The sequence below is a fragment of the Balaenoptera acutorostrata genome, chromosome 1 (genome assembly GCF_949987535.1).
Source record: "Balaenoptera acutorostrata chromosome 1, mBalAcu1.1, whole genome shotgun sequence".
NCBI classification, from domain to species: Eukaryota; Metazoa; Chordata; class Mammalia; order Artiodactyla; family Balaenopteridae; genus Balaenoptera; species Balaenoptera acutorostrata.
Genome location: NC_080064.1, coordinates 16,084,966 through 16,104,159, shown reverse-complemented (window position 1 = coordinate 16,104,159; position 19,194 = coordinate 16,084,966). Strand labels below are relative to the sequence as shown.

At 48.4% G+C, this 19,194-nt stretch overlaps 1 protein-coding gene across 1 annotated transcript in view; it reads left to right on the top strand.

Annotated features, from left to right (window-relative positions):
• KIF17 (kinesin family member 17) overlaps positions 1-19,194 on the top strand; it is a 40,511-nt gene that overhangs the window by 19,016 nt on the left and 2,301 nt on the right. The window contains exons 6-13 of the mRNA XM_057554394.1: positions 732-879; positions 2,430-2,986; positions 3,914-3,994; positions 4,623-4,721; positions 5,292-5,497; positions 7,517-7,748; positions 16,920-17,178; positions 18,294-18,361. Coding sequence (XP_057410377.1) covers positions 732-879; positions 2,430-2,986; positions 3,914-3,994; positions 4,623-4,721; positions 5,292-5,497; positions 7,517-7,748; positions 16,920-17,178; positions 18,294-18,361 — 1,650 coding nt within the window. The remainder of the gene's footprint in view (positions 1-731; positions 880-2,429; positions 2,987-3,913; positions 3,995-4,622; positions 4,722-5,291; positions 5,498-7,516; positions 7,749-16,919; positions 17,179-18,293; positions 18,362-19,194) is intronic.

Below are 19,194 nucleotides of genomic sequence, written 5' to 3'. Positions count from 1 at the left end.
CTGGCGGAGTGGGGGGCATGGGGGGGAGTGGACGTGTCTAGGAGTGGAAAGCACCTGGCGTGCCCAAGAGTGGCAAAGATGGGGTGGGCTGTCCAGATCACTGGGGACTGGAGGTCAAGTTGAGGTTAGATTTTTATCCTCCAACTTGGGAAGCCACTGAAACATGATCTATGGGTGCATAGCTGCCATGTGGAGAAAGGTTTGGAGCAAGAGTGGAGGTGGGGAACCAGGCCCGGATGAGAGCTGGTGGTGATGGCAAAGATGGAGAGAGAAGCAGATGCATAAAAATACATTTCGTCTTTGATGGCTTGAGGACTATTTGGTTAAAACATATATTTTGATGCAGAAAGGTGTTCGTGATCTATTGCTTTGTGGAAAAAATAGATTACAGACAGATACGCATATTATTAGCCCGTTAAAAATGTATGGAGAGGGCTTCCCTGGTGGCGCAGTGGTTGAGAATCCACCTGCTAATGCAGGGGACACGGGTTCGAGCCCTGGTCCGGGAAGATCCCACATTAAAAAAAAAAAAAAAAATGTATAGAGAAAAGTGCAGAAGGGTCTTCACCAGCCAGGAATCATCCTAGTGTTGCGGAGGTAATTTTAATTTTGTTCTTTTGGCTTATTTGTATTTTCTGGATTGTTTGAATGACAAAAGAGGATTACTGAAAGCTGCGTTTTGAAGTGGTGGTAAAATGCTGCCCCTCTTGTTATCCCCCCGCATCTGCCAGGAGTACGAAGAGCGCCTGGCCCGGCTGAGGGCCGACTATGAGGCAGAGCAGGAGTCCAGGGCCCGGCTGGAGGAGGACATCACTGCCATGCGCAACTCGTACGATGTGAAGCTGTCCACACTGGAGGAGAACCTGCGCAAGGAGACAGGTGGGCCCCCGCCCCCCCAGCCGTCAGGAGGGAGGCCAGCCTGCTCTCCTCCTCACCCCACTGACTGACATTATAGAGCACTTTCCATGCACCAGGCTCAGTTCTATTTAGTCCTCACAACAGCCCAGCAAGGCAGGCACCACAGTCACCCTCACTTTGTAGATGAGGAAACTGAGGCCCAGAGAGGCTAAGTAACTTGCCCATGGTCACACAGCTGGTAAAGTGGAGCCAGGACTTGAACCCAGCAGTCTGATTCCAGAGCCAGTATTCTTACCCACAGCACTGCCTCGTGATGCCTTGGCCACAGGCTGGATCGCTGCCCAAGGTTGACTTAGAGCTATAACATATCACCCATGTTTTATGGGTAAGTCCTTTCCCCCAGTTTCTACATCTTCTACAGTCTCTTTTCACATTTGAGACCATTTGTTACCAAAGCAACCACATCCCCAAATAAGCATTTAATCATTAGCAAGAACTTTTACCTTCCTGGAAATTTTTATCTTCTATTTGACATTCTAGAATGTTCCATCCCACCACTATCTTTCAGACACCTGTGCTGCCAGGCAGCCCAAACTTCCTAATACTCAAATACTATACTCAATTACTATAACATCCACCTCGTAATGATGACAGTATATTCATATCATTGGTACAGTTTATTGGGCATTGCGTGTGCCAGGTACTGGGTAGGTAGGTACTTCTCCCGAACTCCCTCAGTGAGTTGGGACTCACCGCATCCTCACATTGCAGGTGTGCAAACTCAGGCTTGGAGAGGTTCAGGCCATGAGCTAGGGAATGGATGTCTCTTTCAGCAAAGGGGACATCAGGACTCTCTCAGGGGAGCCCAGGACACGGTGACAAAGAAGAGGTTGGGATGTAAAGGAGCTGGTCTACTGCCCATGAGCTGGGAGCAGGAGGCCTGTGCGATCATCTCCCATCCCAGGTGGCAGGGAGATGCCCCTCTTGGTGTAGACCTGGAAGAAGAGGGAAGGGCAGATTCTAGCACTTTCTGTCCTTGGGAGTGTTTTCTCCAGTCCACTTTGAATATCAGGCCTCCAAGGGATTTTATTTGGTCTCGCTAATATCCATCCACAGCATTCATTATATCCCATGGCTCTAGCTTATCCTGTGGACAAGGGCCCTGAGCTGATCACCCCGGCGAGGCCCCTGAGGGTCTTGGGTGTGGAACCTGCTGATCGGGAGCTCTCTGCCTTGGAGACAATAATACCTGCAGGGAAGTCAGTTTATGTATTAAGAGCAGACCCAAGGCAGAGTGGTAAGAGCCCAGCACATAATGGCTGGCTGGGGAGGTCAGAGAATGGAAAGATCATGGAGCTGGTCAGGGAAGGAGCTTCCTGGAAGAGGTAGAAGGAGACAGGCCTTGAGTTCTGATGCGCAGACGGGCAGAGATGGGAAGCCAGTATTTGGGGGCCTGGGAGGCTCTGACTCTTAAGCTGGTCTCTTGGAGATGGTGAGCTTGGGGCCGGCTTCCAGGGAAGGGTCCCGCCTGTCCACCCTGTAAAAAGCTAAAGGAAGGTCTCTATTTGCAGAGGCTGTCCTGAAGGCAGAAGTCCTCTACAAGGCCGAGGTCATGTCCAGGGCTGAGTTCGCCAGCAGTTCTGAGTACTCACCTACTTTCCAGTACAAGATGGCCGTGAAACCCGAGATCTACTCCATGCCTGGCACCCTGCCCAGTGAGGGTGTCTTCAAGACTGAGGTTTCTTCCAGGTTTGAGGAACTGCCCAAGGTGGAGGCCTCTGAGTCGGAGGTTTCTCTTGGGTCTGATGAGTCTTCCACGCTCGAAGAAAATTTCATCTCCACGGCTTTCCCTGGGCCCAGGGAGCACTCCAGCCTGGAGGCCCCTGTGCCCGAGGTGGAGGCCCCGAGTGGACACTTCCTGGATGAGGATGTCAGCCGGAAGGCCACGGAGCCCCTGTGGGAGGAGGAGCCCTTCCTCCAGGGAGAAGAGCCCCACCTGAGGGCCCTGGAGCTACTTCCGGGCCTGCACGACCCATTTGCCGAGGTGGAAGCCAAGCTGGCCAGGCTGTCCTCCACGGTGGCCGGGCTGGACGTGCCCCAGGCAGACGTACCCAAGGTCGCCACACAGGTAGCTGATGTCGTGCAGGATGCCATGGGGGCAGAGCTCAGCTGGGGCACAGAGGTCATTGGGCACGTGCAGACGTCTAACCTCTGCCGCTGCAGCACCGCCGGCGCCATCTCTGCGGTGGCTCTGGCGTGGCGACAGCTCAGGTGTTCAGGGGTCTGGGAAAGAGAGGCTCTGTCTAACGCTCTGTAAATCAGTAGGAAGGTTGGGATTGAGATCCCAGGCGATGCCAGCTGGGCACCTGTTTTGCTGACGGAGGGACATCTGTGCAGGGAGTTTGCTGGTTGCCATCGTTACACCGAGCTCCAGGCCTGAAAGAGCTGGAGGTGGCCTTGGTCAACCCTCATGCTCTTGTGGGGGAGGAGTTTCTGTGAGAATCCAGCTACCTTTCAGGGGCTACCCAGGAATCCTGAGATGCTGCTCTTCCTCCGTCCTGCCCCTTTGTCCAGTGCCTTCTCCCTTTTCAACCCTCTGTTTTTATGTTTAAAAATCTTTTTTTCTCTTTTCTCCCCTTTGTCCTTCCCTTCCCTTCCCGTGTGTGTGGTTCTGTGGGTATAAAGACCACAGGCCTTTGAATCGGACCTGGGCTCAGATCCCAGCTCTACCACTCACTCAGTTGTGTGACCTTGTCCAGTCACCTTTCTGGGCCTCAGTTTCCTCATCTATAAAATGGGGATACTGACACGTGCTTCACGTGAGGTCATGCAGGTAACGCTCCTGCAACAGCAGTGTCTCTCCTCTCTCCCCCATTTCCTCTCTCCCCTGTTCTCCCCCCTCATCTAGTCTCCCCTCCTTCCCTCAGGAAGAGGTGGTGGGGTTGGTGAGCAGGTGGGGAGCTGAAGGGGGAGGTCAGGGCAGGGCAGGGCAGGGCAGCAAAGGATGATTCTGGCCCAACCACTCCTTTTCCCCCTGCCCCTGTTCTCCCGCAAGCACCCCTCCCGGACAGATCTGCTGGAGCCTGGTGACCTCAGGTCTGAAGCTGAGGCGGCCAACGACCTCCTGCCCAGGACTGTGAGTGCTGACGGGCGGGGGCATTTCCAGGGGCCTGATTCTTCCCGGATGCTTCCGCTTGTCTCCTCCCTCTCTGGCCTCAGTTTCCTCACTCATAAAACTGGAACAACAGGGACTTCCCTGGTGGTCCAGTGGTTAAGACTCTGCGCTCCCAATGCAGGGGGCTCGGGTTTGATCCCTGGTCAGGGAACTAGATCCCACACACCGCAACGAAGTTCCTGCACGTGGCAGTGAAGATCCCACGGGCCACAACTAAGACCCAGTGCAGCCAAATAAATAAATAAATAAATAAATAACAAAAACAAAACCAAAAATAACTAGGGACAACAACCCCAGCCCTCCCCCAGCTTATTCCCATCTCAAAGCAGCGTGCAAATCAGAGGAGCCATCACCTCTCTTTTTGTTGATTTGTCAATAAGAGGCCACTGATCCACAGCGATTTTCAAACTTTCCTCAGCCGTGGAGCCCTTGTCTAAAGCATAGAGGCCCATCATATGCGGTGGAGGAGGGCCGCAGAGCAGGGGCTGGGGGCCCCGGAGGCACCATCAGGGAACCCCTGTGGGGGTGGGGGGCCCATTTTGAGCTCTGCTGCTCTCAGACCCCACCCTTGTTTTCTCTTCTGCTTCAGAGAACACAACGGGCCAAGGGCAGTGGGAGGAAGGCTTTAAATCTGCCCACATTTGTGGAGAGAGAAAGCGATCTGCCGGCTTCTGGACCTGATCTCTGGGTAGGAGCCGGCGCTGCAGGTTCTTAGGAGATGGTAGACAGGGAGGTTGGGACGCCCCGGCTGGCAGGTGACATTGAGATGGGACCGAAGCAGGAAGAAGGCACGGGGGTGGTGCACCAAGCAGGGGTCAGCAAGTGTCAGAGTCCTGGGGTTGGAAAGATCTTGACTTTCTCAGTGACAGAAAAGGAGGTCAGAGAAGTGGCAGGATGGATGGGGTTGGGGGGAGAAGGCAGGGAGCGGGCACGGAGGGTGCGGCAGCCCATGGAAGAAACTGGATTTTACTGCAAATGTGATGGGAAGCTGTGAAGGATCAATTTATATTTTAAGAAAATCCCCCTGGCTGCCGTGTGTAGCCTGGAGGGTGAGGGGTGGGAGAGGGAGCTGGGGGACCGTTTTGGGGGGGTGTCGGTGGAAATGGTGCAGTTTTGTATAACTGGGCGTGCCCAAGCCAGAAGTGATCCGTCCCAGACTGCCAGGGGCCGGGCTGCCCCCGTCTGGGATTGAGGCCGCTGTGAGCTCGTGTCCAGGAGTTGGCCTCCCGCCTCCACCTGGGTTTCTCTTTGTGCTCAGGAGGTTGACCTGGGCCTGGGAGTGACCGAGGAGGTGGTGTCGGCAGCAGAGCCCAGTGTGGGAGCCGAGGGTGAAGCCCAGGTGGCCTTGGAGGCTCAGCCTCAGTCTCTGCTGGCCATGACAACTGCGAGAAGGGACAGTATGGAGGTGGCAGTGCTGACCGATGACCTACTGCCCACTGTGGACCAGCAGCAGGTGCTTGCCCGGTAAGCACCTGAGCCCGGGGGGTGGTGGGACCCCACGTGGGGCGGGAGGGAGCTATGCCCTGCGCGCAGGGGTGGAGGTGCCCATAGATTCTTCCTGAGCCCCACCCAGGTCTTCTCCTGATGTGGCTGATCCTCTCCAGGAGCAGCGGGGCAGGGATGGTCACTTCTCGGGGCAGCCAGGTGGCAGGGCTCTGCTCACGAAGCGGCACAGGTGCCACCAGATCCCATCAGGGCGCCTGCGGGGGATCAGCTGCTCCAGGAGGGAGGGAAGGGACTGTCCCCGCCTGGTTTTCGAGGGGCCAGGCCTGCAGGCTTCAGGAGCTCAGGGCAGGCGATGCAGGCTTTCCCCAGGTCCCAGCCGAGCCTCCAGTTCCTCCCTGATGCAAGATGTGCTCCCCCTAGGGACAAGCCACCCCAAACACACCCTGGGGCCGCCTGCGGGGCTGGGCTTTCCTCACTTGCTCTGCGGCTTTGTGCAAGTCGCTTAACATCTCTGAGCCTTGGTTCTCACCTCTGTAGATGAGCTTACTGTCAGGCTCACCTCCATGACAGAGTCAGCCCCACAGCCAGGGGTTCAGCCCCCTCCGGGCCCCACAGTCCACCGTTCAAACATTAACTGAGCAACTACTACGTGCTGGGCACCAGGATGCAAGCATAGATGGGCTGTCACCTTGGCCTTCAAGGGGCTCTCAGTCCCGGGGCAGGCAGGTACACGAGGCCCGGGGAGGCAGGTTCTGGAGCAGTTAGAACCAGGTTCTGTGTAGTCACTGCCTGGGTTCCCGTCCGCTTCCACCACTTCCCAGCTCTGCCACCTAGGCTGAGGTTAACCTCTCTGTGCCTCAGCTTCTCATCTATACAGTGGGTGATAGTGAGAATCTCGAGAAGCTTGTTGTGAGGGTCAAATGAGACGACGCCTACAGAGGCGGGAGCTTGGTGTCGCGCACACAGAAAACACATGGCACATGTGGCGGCTTTCACGGTGTGTTCTGGAGTGTGGTCAGAGAGGGCTTCTCAGAAGAGGGGACAACTGAATAAGGTTTGCACGAAGATGCCTCAGGGGTGGCATTTGAGGTACAGGGCACACCTAAGGTGGCACAAAGGTGCAGGCGTGGAAACAGTCTGGATGTTTGGAGAAGCAGCCGCCCTGAGTTGAAGCTGGAGTGAGTTAGGAGTGGTGGCGGCGGAGGGAGGTGAGACAGGGAGGCCCTGTGTGCCCCCGGGGCTTGGGCTTCATCCTGATGGGGACCCTACAAGGGTCTTAAGCAGAGCAGTGACTTGGATGTGACTACCCTATATCCTGGCTGCTGTCGAGCTGAGAACTGAGCCTGAAGCGGGTCTGGGCCCGGCTGCTCGGTTTGCGTGGTCCCGTTCTTTCCCTTGAGCATGAGCTCCTATCCTGTTATGAATCCTGGGAATGTCTTTGGTTATACTCCCCTTATGTCCCTTTGGAAAGAGGCAGAGTCTAAAATACTTCTGTGGTGCTTTATTAGAGAGTAGGGAGTTCTACATAAGCCTTTGTAGTTATTTCAAATTTGTACTTTTAGAGGCAAAACTCTAAACTTTCTTTTAGCATTTTAGATACAAATATTAAAGAAAATGAACTGTTCATAATGTTCCCTGATTAAACATTATGCACTGACTGTATGGAACATTCTCCACAACCCAGGGGTATTCTGATCCCTGAGGTCGCCTGGGAGCACGGCCGCGAGCCTGCTCTGTGGGGGCACCATCAGTCCCCGGAGGCGGGAGGCGGGTGGAGCAGCTCTGGCTCCAGAGGGAGACTCTCGCCCTTCCTGTGGGGCAGAACCAGCTGGGTGGCTGAGCACACAGGCTTGGAGTCAGGGGCATCTGGCAGGAATGCGGGGTCTGATTCCGAGCCAGCAGCTTCACCTCTCTGGGCCTCAGTTTACGTGTCTGTGAAGTGGGGTTGTTGGAAGGAGTCGATGAGATCAGGCTGGACATCCAGTGCTCAGTGCTCGGCAGACTTTGTCACGTGTGCTTTCTCCTCCGTGAGGGCAGCTTGCAGCTGTTGGAGCAGCAGGTGGTCGGGGGGGAGCAGGCCAAGAACACGGACCTGAAGGAGAAGCACAGGCGGCGGAAGCGGTATGCAGACGAGCGCAAGAAGCAGTTGGTGGCGGCCCTGCAGAACTCGGACGAGGACAGCGGGGACTGGGTGCTGCTCAACGTCTACGACTCCATCCAGGAGGAAGTGAGGGCCAAGAGCAAGCTGCTGGAGAAGATGCAGAGGAAGGTGAGGCCCTGGGCTCAGGCTGCGCCCCCGCTGGCCCCGCCCCCACACGCAGGCAACGCTGGGCGGGGCCTTCACACCCGGTCTTGACACCTGCGTGTATGTATTCGGTACCTGCTGTATGACACGCCCTATTCTGGAAGCTGTCACGGTGACAGGTGCGTCTCTGCACTCTTGGAGCTCGCGTTCCAGGGGAAGTGTGTGTGTGTGTGTGTGTGTGTGTGTGTAAGGAACAACGCAGCAGAGAAAGAAGCAAGAGACTCTAGGGAGGGGTAGCCCGATGAAGAGAATGGGGGGTGGGCAGGAGGTAGGGGCGGCTGTATTTTTATGTATTTACTTTTTTTTAAGTACCAATGCCCAAATCACAAATGCACAACTGAATTCATTTCCACAAAGTGAGTGCCCTGTGCAACCAGCACCCAGGAGGCACCGAGCATTAGCAGAACCCCAGAAGTTCCTGGGGCCTCCTTAGATGGGGGGGACAGGGCCGTTCTGGTGGAGGTGGTGACTTCTCAGGTGGGACCTGATGGAAGAGCGGTCTGGGCCGAGAGACCGTCCAGTGCCCGGAATGAGGTCCGAGGTTCGGGGAACAGAAAGGCAGCTACCCGGCTGAGCTTGGGGAGTGAGGACAAGAGGAGAATGAGGCTGTGCTGTCTGTGACGGACACTTGTGTGTCGTTCAGAGCATCCTCCGGGTGATCTGGGCCTCATAATGTCCTCCTTGGCCACCTGCTCCCCCCTCCTCATCCGCACTCAACACAGGCGACCAAGGGATCTTGCCAAAGCGTAAAGCTGATACATTTTCCTCTTTAAACGTCTTTAGTTTTAAATTTTTCTTGGCTGTTTTCATGCCTTTTCTTAATACCCTTTATGTCTTTAATTGAATTTGGTCTTTGTTGTACTTTGGTCTACATATCTTAAGTTTTTTTTTTTTTTTTTTTAAATTGTTTTAAAGCAACCATTTGCTTTTTTTTTTTTTTTTAATTTTATAGCTACTTTATTTATTTATTTATTTATTTTTGGCTGTGTTGGGTCTTCGGTTCGTGCGAGGGCTTTCTCTGGTTACGGCAAGTGGGGGCCACTCTTCATCGCGGTGCGGGGACCGCTCTTCATCGCGGTGCGCGGGCCTTTCACTATCGCGGCCCCTCCCGTTGCGGGGCACAGGCTCCAGACGCGCAGGCTCAGTAGTTGTGGCTCACGGGCCCAGCTGCTCCGTGGCATGTGGGATCTTCCCAGACCAGGGCTCGAACCCGTGTCCCCTGCATTAGCAGGCAGATTCTCAACCACTGCGCCACCAGGGAAGCCCCCTATCTTAAGTTTTTAAAAAATTCTTTCCTCGTTTTGTGTTAATGTCCCACTTGACATCTTCTTCATCTTTGTCCATTTCAAGATTTTGGATTTCTGATTTGCAAATTTCACATCTGTGAGTGCTTGTTTAAGGAAACTATTCACATTGGGGTGTTGAGTTATATTTTTAATCTGTTTGGTTCCGTGTGCTTGTGCTTTGGGGGGAATTTTCTTCTGCTGAAATGCTTTGATTTTCATTTTCTGTACCTTATAGTAGCTTTGATTAGATACATCTGCTCTCTTCTGTTTATTTCATAATGTCTTGTTTTTCTGCACTCTCAGTGACAATTGAATGCAGAGGTTGTTGGAGGATGGAGGGAACAAAAAGTACCCACCAAACTAAGATACCTTGGGACAGAAAAACGAGGCAGGCAGCTCCATATATAATCAATGGATCAGTTGATTATAGGGTAAGGTACTCACAGGGTGGGATTGGGCAGGTGACAATTTGGAAGCATTCGCAGCTGCGCTTCGCAGCACCGAGGGGCCGTTGGGACAATTCTGTATTTACCTAGCGTGTGGGGGTAGGTACTTGAAAACAGGAAGAGCACTTTTAAGTCAAGATTTATGAATGGGTAACTAGTCTTGTGGGCAGTGGGAATGCATCAGGGAAAGTCTTCATCATTGTTTGGAGACTACCAGAGCATAGAGGCCACCTGGACTTAATCATAATTAAACAATATCTATTAACTACAAAGCCCTACACAGAAGAGATTTACTACCCTGTACAGCCCTAGGTAGGGTCCATGAAAGGACAGGAGGAACTGAACGGGCCCAGGATGGCATCAGTTATGCTAACAGCCATACAGAGGTAAAGGTTCTGGGTGGCTTGCTAGGTTTTCCTATTTGATAGCACACTCTTCTGGCCATATGGAAGTGCAGCTTTACATATAGAGCTTTTCATTAGTGTCCTATGGCTGCTGTAGCAAATTACCACACATTTAGTTGCCTGAAACAACACAGATTTATTATTTCACAGTTCTGTAGGTCAGATTCCAGGTACAGCGTGGCTTGGTTTCTCTGCTTAGAATTCCACAAGGCTGAACTGAAGGTATGGCAGGACTGCATATCTTTCTGGAGGTCCTAGGGGAGAATCCATTTGCAGATTGTTGACAGAATTTATTCCCATGTGGCTGTAGGATTGAGGTTCCCATCTCCTTGCTGGCTGTCAGCCATGGTCATTCTCAGTTTCTGGAGGCAGCCGGCATTTCCTGGCACCTGTCCCCCTTCAAAGACAGCCTGGACGATAGAGTTCCTCTCCTGCTTCCAATCCCTTTTTTTTAAAATGGATTAAAAAAATTTTTATTTATTTTATTTATTTATTTTTGGCTGCATTGGGTCTTCATTGATGCACGTGGGCTTTCTGTAGTTGCGGCGAGCAGGGGCTACTCTTCGTTGCGGTGCGTGGGCTTATCATTGCAGTGGCTTCTCTTGTAGAGCACGGGCTCTAGGCGCGTGGGTTCAGTAGTTGTGGCGCATGGGCTTAGTTGCTCCAAGGCATGTGGGATCTTCCTGGACCAGGGCTTGAACCCATGTCCCCTGCATTAGCAGGTGGATTCTTAAGCACTGCACCACCAGGGAAGCCCAGGAAAAAGTTTTACAAAAGAAGTACAAAACTTATATTCCAAAAGCTATAAAACATTGTTGAGAGAAATTAAGAATACCTAAATAGAAACTTCCCTGGCGGTCCAGTGGTTAAGACTCTGCACCTCCACTGCAAGGGGCATGGGTTCAATCCCTGGTCAGGGAACTAAGATACCCTGTATGCTGCACAGTGTGGCCAAAAAAAAAAAAGAGAGAGAGAGAAAAGGATACCTAAATAAATGGAAAGATATACCATGTTCATAGATTGGAAGACTTAATTTTGATAAGATGGCAATACTTCTCAAATTGATCTGCATATTTCAAGGCAATCACTCTCAAAGAACCAGCTGGCTTCTTTGAAGAAATTGACAAGCTGATCTTAAAGTTCATATGGAAATTCAAGGGACTCAGAATAGCTGAAATAATCTTGAAAAGAACAAAGTTGGAGGACTCATACTTCCTGATTCAAAATTTACTACAAAGTTCCAGTAATCAAGGCTGAGTGGTACTGGTGTAAAGACAGACATATAGAATCAGTGGAATGGAACTGGGGGTCTAGAAATAAACCCTCACATTTACAGTTAGTTGATTTTCAACAAGGGTGCCAAGATGATTCAATGGAGAAAGGATAGTCTTTTCAACAAATGATGCTGGGACAACTAGATACCCACATGCCAAAGAAAGATGCTGGACTCCAACCTCGTGTAGTATACAAAAATTAACTCAAAATGAGTCAAAAACCTAAATAGAAGAGCTAAAACTATAAAACTCTTAGAAGAAAATGCAGGTTTAAATCTTTATTACCTTTAATTAGGTAATGCTTTCTTAGGTATGATACCAAAAGCACAAACAACAAAGGAATAAAAGATAAATTGGGCTTAATCAAAACTAAACTTTTGTAGGAATTCCCTGGCGGTCCAGTGGTTAGGACCCCACACTTTCACTGCTGAGGGCCCAGGTTCAATCCCTGGTCAGGGAGCTAAGATCCCACAAGCTGCAGGGCGCAGCCAAAACAAAACAAAGCAAAACGAAAAAAGAACCAGCAGGTATTTTAAAAAAATTAAACTTTTGCGCTTCAAGGAACACTATCAAAAAAGAGAAAAGATATCTCACAGAATGAAAGAAAATATTTTCAAATCATATAGTATGATAAGATGCTTGCATCTAGAAAATATTAAAAAAACATACAACTCAAGAATAAAAAGACAATATGAACAATATGGAACAATATGGAGGTTCCTTAAAAAACTAAAAATAGAATTACCATATGACCCAGCAATCCCACTACTGGGCATATACCCAGAGAAAACCGTAATTCAAAAAGACACATGCACCCGAATGTTCATTGCAGCACTATTTACAATAGCCAGGTCATGGAAGCAACCTAAATGCCCATCAACAGACGAATGGATAAAGAAGTTGTGGTACATATATACAATGGAATATTACTCAGCCATAAAAAGGAACGAAATTGAGTCATTTGTTGAGACGTGGATGGATCTAGAGACTGTCATACAGAGTGAAGTAAGTCAGAAAGAGAAAAACAAATATCGTATATTAATGCATGTATGTGGAACCTAGAAAAATGGTACAGATGACCCAGTTTGCAGGGCAGAAATTGAGACACAGATGTAGAGAATGGACATATGGACACCAAGGGGGGAAAACTGCGGTGAGGTGGGGATGGTGGTGTGCTGAATTGGGCGATTGGGATTGACATGTATACACTGATGTGTATAAAACTGATGCCTAATAAGAACCTGCAGTATAAAAAAACAAACAAAACAACTAATACTAAACTTTCATTGGGTTATTTGTATGGAAATATGTTAATATAAATGTTTCAGACATTACATGAAATTTCTAAAAATCTTATATTTGTATTTGTATGGAAATATGTTAATATAAATGTTTCAGACATTACATGAAATTTCTAAAAATCTTATATTTGTATTTGTATGGAAATATGTATGGAAATATGTTAATATAAATGTTTCAGACATTACAGGAAACTTCTAAAAATCTTATATGTTCTGGTATAATGTTATAAGTAATAATCCTAGTTATTACTTTAAAATGTATATCTCAGAAATAACTAATTTTCTTGTCAACTGCATTATTATGAACTTTCATCAAATCTTTAACCATGGTCATTTTTAAGTCTTTTGTCATTTACAGACAGTTCTGGGTGTACTCTGATGATTTTGCAAATATGTTCCTATAAAAGGGTTTCATCTTCAAGAAATTCATGGAAAAGACTCTGACAAGTACAGGTTTCTGGTAACTGACTGTACTGCTGAACTGAATGAATAAGCATTTTCAGAACTCTAATGAAAAACTGATGAACTCATAAAAGTGCTAACAAAAGATCAAGATGAAAAAAAAAATTAATTACATGGGACTGAGTGAACTGATGAGGATGAGTATAATTTTTGTGACTTTCTGTCTGAATTAAAAAAAAAAAATCCCACAAGGATTCAGAGGCAAAGAATATACAAATCAATTTTCACTGCAAAGTAAAGGAGCTGTTACAGTGGAGGATTACTGGACTGAATGTCAATATTATGACATAGTATGAGTGTGTTTCATGTTTGGTAATTGCAATCATTGTTGCTTTTGTTGTGGTTATCCATGTACAATGCTTGGTGTCAGTCTATTTATCTCTTGTAAAAATAAAATACAGTGTGTGTGTGTGTGTGTGTGTGGAAAAAAAAAAACAAAAAACAGCCAGATAACAAGCAGTGTATGTTTCAGGAGCATATTGTCTTGATCTGGGGAGTCCTTTTCAGCTAGTGGAAAAATATAAAACCGAAAGAAGTCAAAGTTGCTAGTGACAATTTAATCCAAATAGCTTAATCTGAAAAGCTTTATTGCTTAGAGAGATATAATATTACGGAAAGCTGAAACATATCAATGTACTGTTAGAGTTTCTAATTCTATGACATAAACTTATTTTTAAATATTAAAAAAAAAAATTCCAGACATGGGAACTATGTGGTCCAGTCCCATATTGTACAGACTGGACCAACAGAGCAGAAATAGAGAAAGAGGAAGACAACTTTTCACAAGACCCTCCATGATCAGGTGCCACCACCTGGCCAGCTCATCTCACATTATGGTTTCCTGCATTTGCTCATTCACTGCTAAGCTCTAAGGACAGGGAATCATCTTCTTTTCCTCAAGGGGATATCAGGTCCTTCACTTAGCCTCTCTAGAATGTTCTTCCTTCCCCAGTCCCTCTTCTAAGTAATTCAAAACTGAATTCCTAAAAGCCTTTCCAGCTTAGTTTATTAGTTCATTACTTCATTTATTCAATAAATTTGTCATGTGCCTACTATGGGCTAGGCACTGAGGGAAAAGTGATAAAGAGAACAAAGCCCTGCCTTCACTGGGTTTACATTCTAGTGGAATAGACAGATATGAAACAGATAAATCCATATAAGTAAACTAGAGAGTTATAAATTTTATGATGAAAATACAAGGGATTATAGCTGAGCAGTCCAATAGAATCTCCTGCAATAATAAGATTGTTCTATATTTGTGCTTCCCATTGTGGAAGCAGTAGCCACAAGTAGCTACTGAGCATGTTAAAAAATGTAGTTGGTGTGACAAAATTAATTTAGTTTAGTTTAGTTTAGTTAATTTAAATTTAAATAGCCATAGTTGGCTAGTGGCTACTATATTGGACAAGGCAGCTCTATAGCTTCATAGACTTCTGTTTTGTAGGACTTAATACCAATTTGTATTTCATATTTGTGTCTGTGATTCCATGTTTAAAGTAGGAAGCATTTACATCTTGTCTGTTGTTGATTCATTAATGCATAACATTTCACCTTGTAAGTAGTAAGTGCTCAATTAAAAAATTTAAATGAATGATGAAAAGTGGAAAAAAAAAAGAATAAAAAGACCACCCAATTTATTTATTTATTTATTTATTTTAAATACTTGCCTCTTTTTAAAAATTAATTAATTAATTTATTTATTATTTTTGGCTGTGTTGGGTCTTCGTTTCTGTGCGAGGGCTTTCTCTAGTTGCGGCGAGTGGGGGCCACTCTTCATCGCGGTGCGCAGGCCTCTCACTATCGTGGCCTCTCTTGTTGCAGAGCACAGGCTCCAGACGCGCAGGCTCAGTAGTTGTGGCTCACGGGTCTAGTTGCTCCGCGGCATATGGGATCTTCCCAGACCAGGGTTTGAACCCGTGTCCCCTGCATTGGCAGGCAGATTCTCAACCACTGCACCACCAGGGAAGCCTGACCACCCAATTTTAAAATGGGCAAAGGATCTGAACAGACATTTCTCCAAAGAAGATATACAAATGGCCAATAAACACATGAAAAGATGTTCAACATCATTAGCCATTAGGGAAATGCAACTCAAAACCACAGTGAGATACCATCTCATACCCACTGGAATGATTGTAGTAAAAAAGACATACAATAACAAATGTTGGTGAGGATGTGGAGAAATTGGAGGCCTCTTATACTGTTTGTGGGTATGTGGAGCCCTCATACACTGCTTTGGAAAATAGTCTGGAAGTTCCTCAATTGCTTAAACATAGTGTTACCATATGACCCAGCAGTTACACTCAAGAACAACAAAAATATATCCACACAAAAAATTGTACACTGATGTTCATAGTCGCATTATTTATTTATTTATTTATAAATTTATAAATTTATTTATTTTTGGCTGCCTTGGGTCTTCGTTGCTGCGTGTGGGCTTTCTCTAGTTGCGGCCAGCGGGGGCTACTCTTCGTTGCGGTGCGCGGGCTTCTCACTGTGGTGGCGTCTTTTGTTGCGGAGCACAGGCTCTAGGCACATGGGCTTCAGTAGTTGTGGCATTCGGGCTCAGTAGTTGTGGCTCGCGGGCTCTAGAGTGCAGGCTCAATAGTTGTGGTGCATGGGCTTAGTTGCTCCGTGGCATGTGAGATCTTCCCGGACCAGGGCTCGAACCTGTGTCCCCTGCATTGGCAGGCAGACTCTCAACCACAGCTATATCTCAATAAAGCTGTTATAAAAATCATTGTGAATGATTACAAATGTACAAAAATATATTAAGATTGTTACCATGAATGCCATGTATCTACTATCTAGCTACATTCATGGAGCATAATTAATTTAGTTGAAGGCTCTGTGTACCCACCCCTCCCTGATGGCTCCCCGCCCACCTGTGTCCTACCAGGCATCCTCTGTTCTCAGGTGGTTACATGTGACTATCATTCCCATGAATTTATTTTTAAAATTTTTAAAAATTTATTTTATTTAATTTATTTATTTTTGTCTGCATTGGGTCTTTGTTGCTGTGCGCAGGCTTTCTCTAGTTGTGATGCGCAGGCTTCTCATTGTGGTGGCTTCTCTTCTTCCGGAGCATGGGCTCTAGGCATGTGAGCTTCAGTAGTTGTGGCACGCGGGCTCGGTAGTTGTGGCTCATGGGCTTAGTTGCTCCGCGGCACGTGGGATCTTCCCGGCCCAGGAATCAAACCCATGTCCCCTGCATTGGCAGGCGGATTCTTAACCATTGCGCCACCAGGAAAGCCCTCCCATGAATTTAAAACAGCCTTCTTTACTAATCAAACTGTCCCTGCTCTTTGAGGAAACAGATTGCGCCAAGGTGTCTTGGGGTTCAGGGAGGGCCTGGTTGGAGTTGGGAGTCCCCATGCTTAGGAGGCTATGGAGGGCCAGTCTGGCAGACCTGGGCAGGAGATCAAAAAAATCTGGAACCCATGGTTGAATCAAGGTGGGTCTGATTCTTAAGTCTGGTGTTTGTCACATCATAACAGGATTGTGGCAGTGGGAGAGCAAGGACTGTTGAGTCTGAGAATTTATGCCTATTGCTTCTTTTAGAAAAAGAGTTTGTACAGTTCTCTGAGATCTTGTAGGACTGTGGTAACTACAGTGTTATGTGTGGAGCCTTCTCAAAGGCTCCTGAATAAAATGTATGAGTGTGGGATGGAGACTGAGGGCTGGCAGTGGGGGCTGATTATCAGCCTCTTCCTGCTTTCTGCAGGGCTGTGGACCCTGTAGGTGCTCATTTAAACCCTGAGTGGAGAGGTGGGAGGGAAGGTGAATGAATCAATGGAAGGATGACAGGACAGATGGTGGAGATCAGAATGGACGGGTGAGTGGATCAGTGAGCAGAGGATGAGTGGCTGGCCGGAGGGGCAGGGAGCGGATGCAGAGGTCAGATGGATGGTGAGATGTGTCCATGTCTTTCCTGCTCACTGCTTGTCATCCTTTGTTTTTAGCTTCGGGCGGCAGAGGTGGAGATCAAAGATCTGCAGTCAGAGTTTGAGCTAGAGAAGATCGATTACTTGGCCACCATCCGTCGGCAGGAATGTGACTTGATGCTCTTCCAGCAGCTCTTGGAGCAGGTGCAGCCCCTGATTCGCCGAGACTGTAACTATAGCAACCTGGAGAAGATAAGGCGCGAGTCCTGCTGGGATGAGGATAATGGCTTCTGGAAGATCCCCCAGCCCATCATCCTAAAAACCAGCCTCCCAGTAGGTCAGAAGCTTTGCTGCACTGCCCCCCACCAGTTGTCCCCACCCTTCTCCACAGTTTGCCCTCCTGCAGGCTGACAGGTGGCCATGCAGCTCTCCCTGCTGGCTGTGGGTGCAGCAGACATGTGACTCTGGGTACCCAAAATGTTGGGGACCTAAGAGTCAGACAGATGTGGGTTGGGATTCTGGCTCCACCATTCCCTGTGTGACCTTCTGGGGACTCAGTGCCCTCCTCTGTGAAATGGGGATGAATAACAGCACTTTCCTTAAAGATTGCTGGGTGGCTTAAAATGTGTTAGTACACGTAAAACCCTTAGAGCCATGCCTGGCACATTTTCAATGTGTGGTACATTTTCTTATCGTGATCATCATTGTCATTATTTCATCCTACAATAACCCTGTGAAGGACAAAGATTTTTTACACCTGTTTTACATATGAGGAATCTCAGAGAATGTAAGTGACTTATCCAAAATCACAGTCATAGCGGTGAGTTGTAGGCCAGGGACAGAAATGAGCTGTTCAGAGTTTCAGGCCTGGTTCACCTTCTGCTTTTGCCACTGACCTCCTGTGTGATGTTATGTTGGTCAATGTCCCTCTCTGGGCTTTGGTTCCCTGATCTTCACAAAGAAGGGGTTGGAAAAGATGATCTTGAAGGCTCCCCCACCTCCACTGAGTCAGAGTAGGGTCAGACTTGCAGTGGATCCTCTCCAGCCACCTGCTGGCTCTGCCCATTCAGGGAGCAGCAGTCTCCTACATCCCACGGGGCCCGCACCGGTCCTCACCTGGTCAGAGGGTACCCATCCAGGTCCTACATCTCTGACGATCACGGATGGCACTGGCACCATCCCTACTGAAACTCCAGCCACCCCATTTCCCACAGTCTGCAGGCAGAGTGGCCTTTCTCCCTGCGCCCACCTGCTCTCTAGCCTGGAGGCAGGGGAGTGGCTTCTTTGGTCTGAGCCCTCCTGTTGTCTGTTTCCCAAAGCCATCCCCTTGCTTGGGCTGGGAGGTGTCCTCCCCTGGCTCCAAGCCTGAGCCACGCCTGAGCGCCCAGCCCCCCGTCCCTCTGGCCCTCATTCCAGGCAGCAGTGACCTCAGCTTCTGTTTTCTCATAGCAGTTTCAACAGGGCTACAGAACAGATCAGCCCGCAAAACCTCCACAGCGGACAATGGTGAACCAGGCACGGTAAGGTCTCTGGGAGAGCGAGGGGAGAGCTGGCACTGGGCAGGCTTGGCCCCCAAGGCGCAGTGGGTCAGCGCTGCTGTAGAAACTGGACTCTATTTCTGTCCACCTCATGATTAAAGTGGGGGGATGAGCCAGGACCCTTTCTGTGTAATTCTTTGCACCCAGACCCTCCACCCCCTCTGGCCCTCATTCAAAAGCCCTTTATGCGCATAAAGACCAGAGGAAAAGCAGGGGTTCAAGGCAGCCCACCCTGCTGGTGAAGGACAGAAGCTTCAGCTTCAATCCCAGTGGCCAAGGAGTTCATTCTGGTTCCCTTGGTCCCAGCTGGTACCCTTGGACGGAAAGCATCCTCGGAGTTTCCATAAACAGTCATTGGGATTCTGAAGTCACTTTATTTCATATCTCCCTTATTTTGTATTACAACAAATATATATCCTTAAAGCAGAGGTCAGCAAACTTTTCTCTAAAGGACCAAAGAGTAAATATTTTAGGGTCTGGGGTCCATATGGTCTCTGACACAACTACTCAACTCTGCCATGATAGCACAAAACCAGCCATACACAATATGTAAACAAATGAGCACAGCTGCGTTCCAATAAAACTTTACAAGAACAGTCTGTGGGCCAGATTTGGCCCATAGGCTGTAATTTGCTGATCGCTGCCTTAAACCATTACAGATATTTTGGAAAACCTACACAGAAAATACATTTGCAGTCATGATAAGGCCACTCATAGGTTAATGAATTCCAGCTAAGCATCTCCGCCTGAGCAACTCAGGCTGGTTAAAGCTCTGATTGGCTGCTTTTGATGCCTTAACTTTGTAAAAAAAAAAA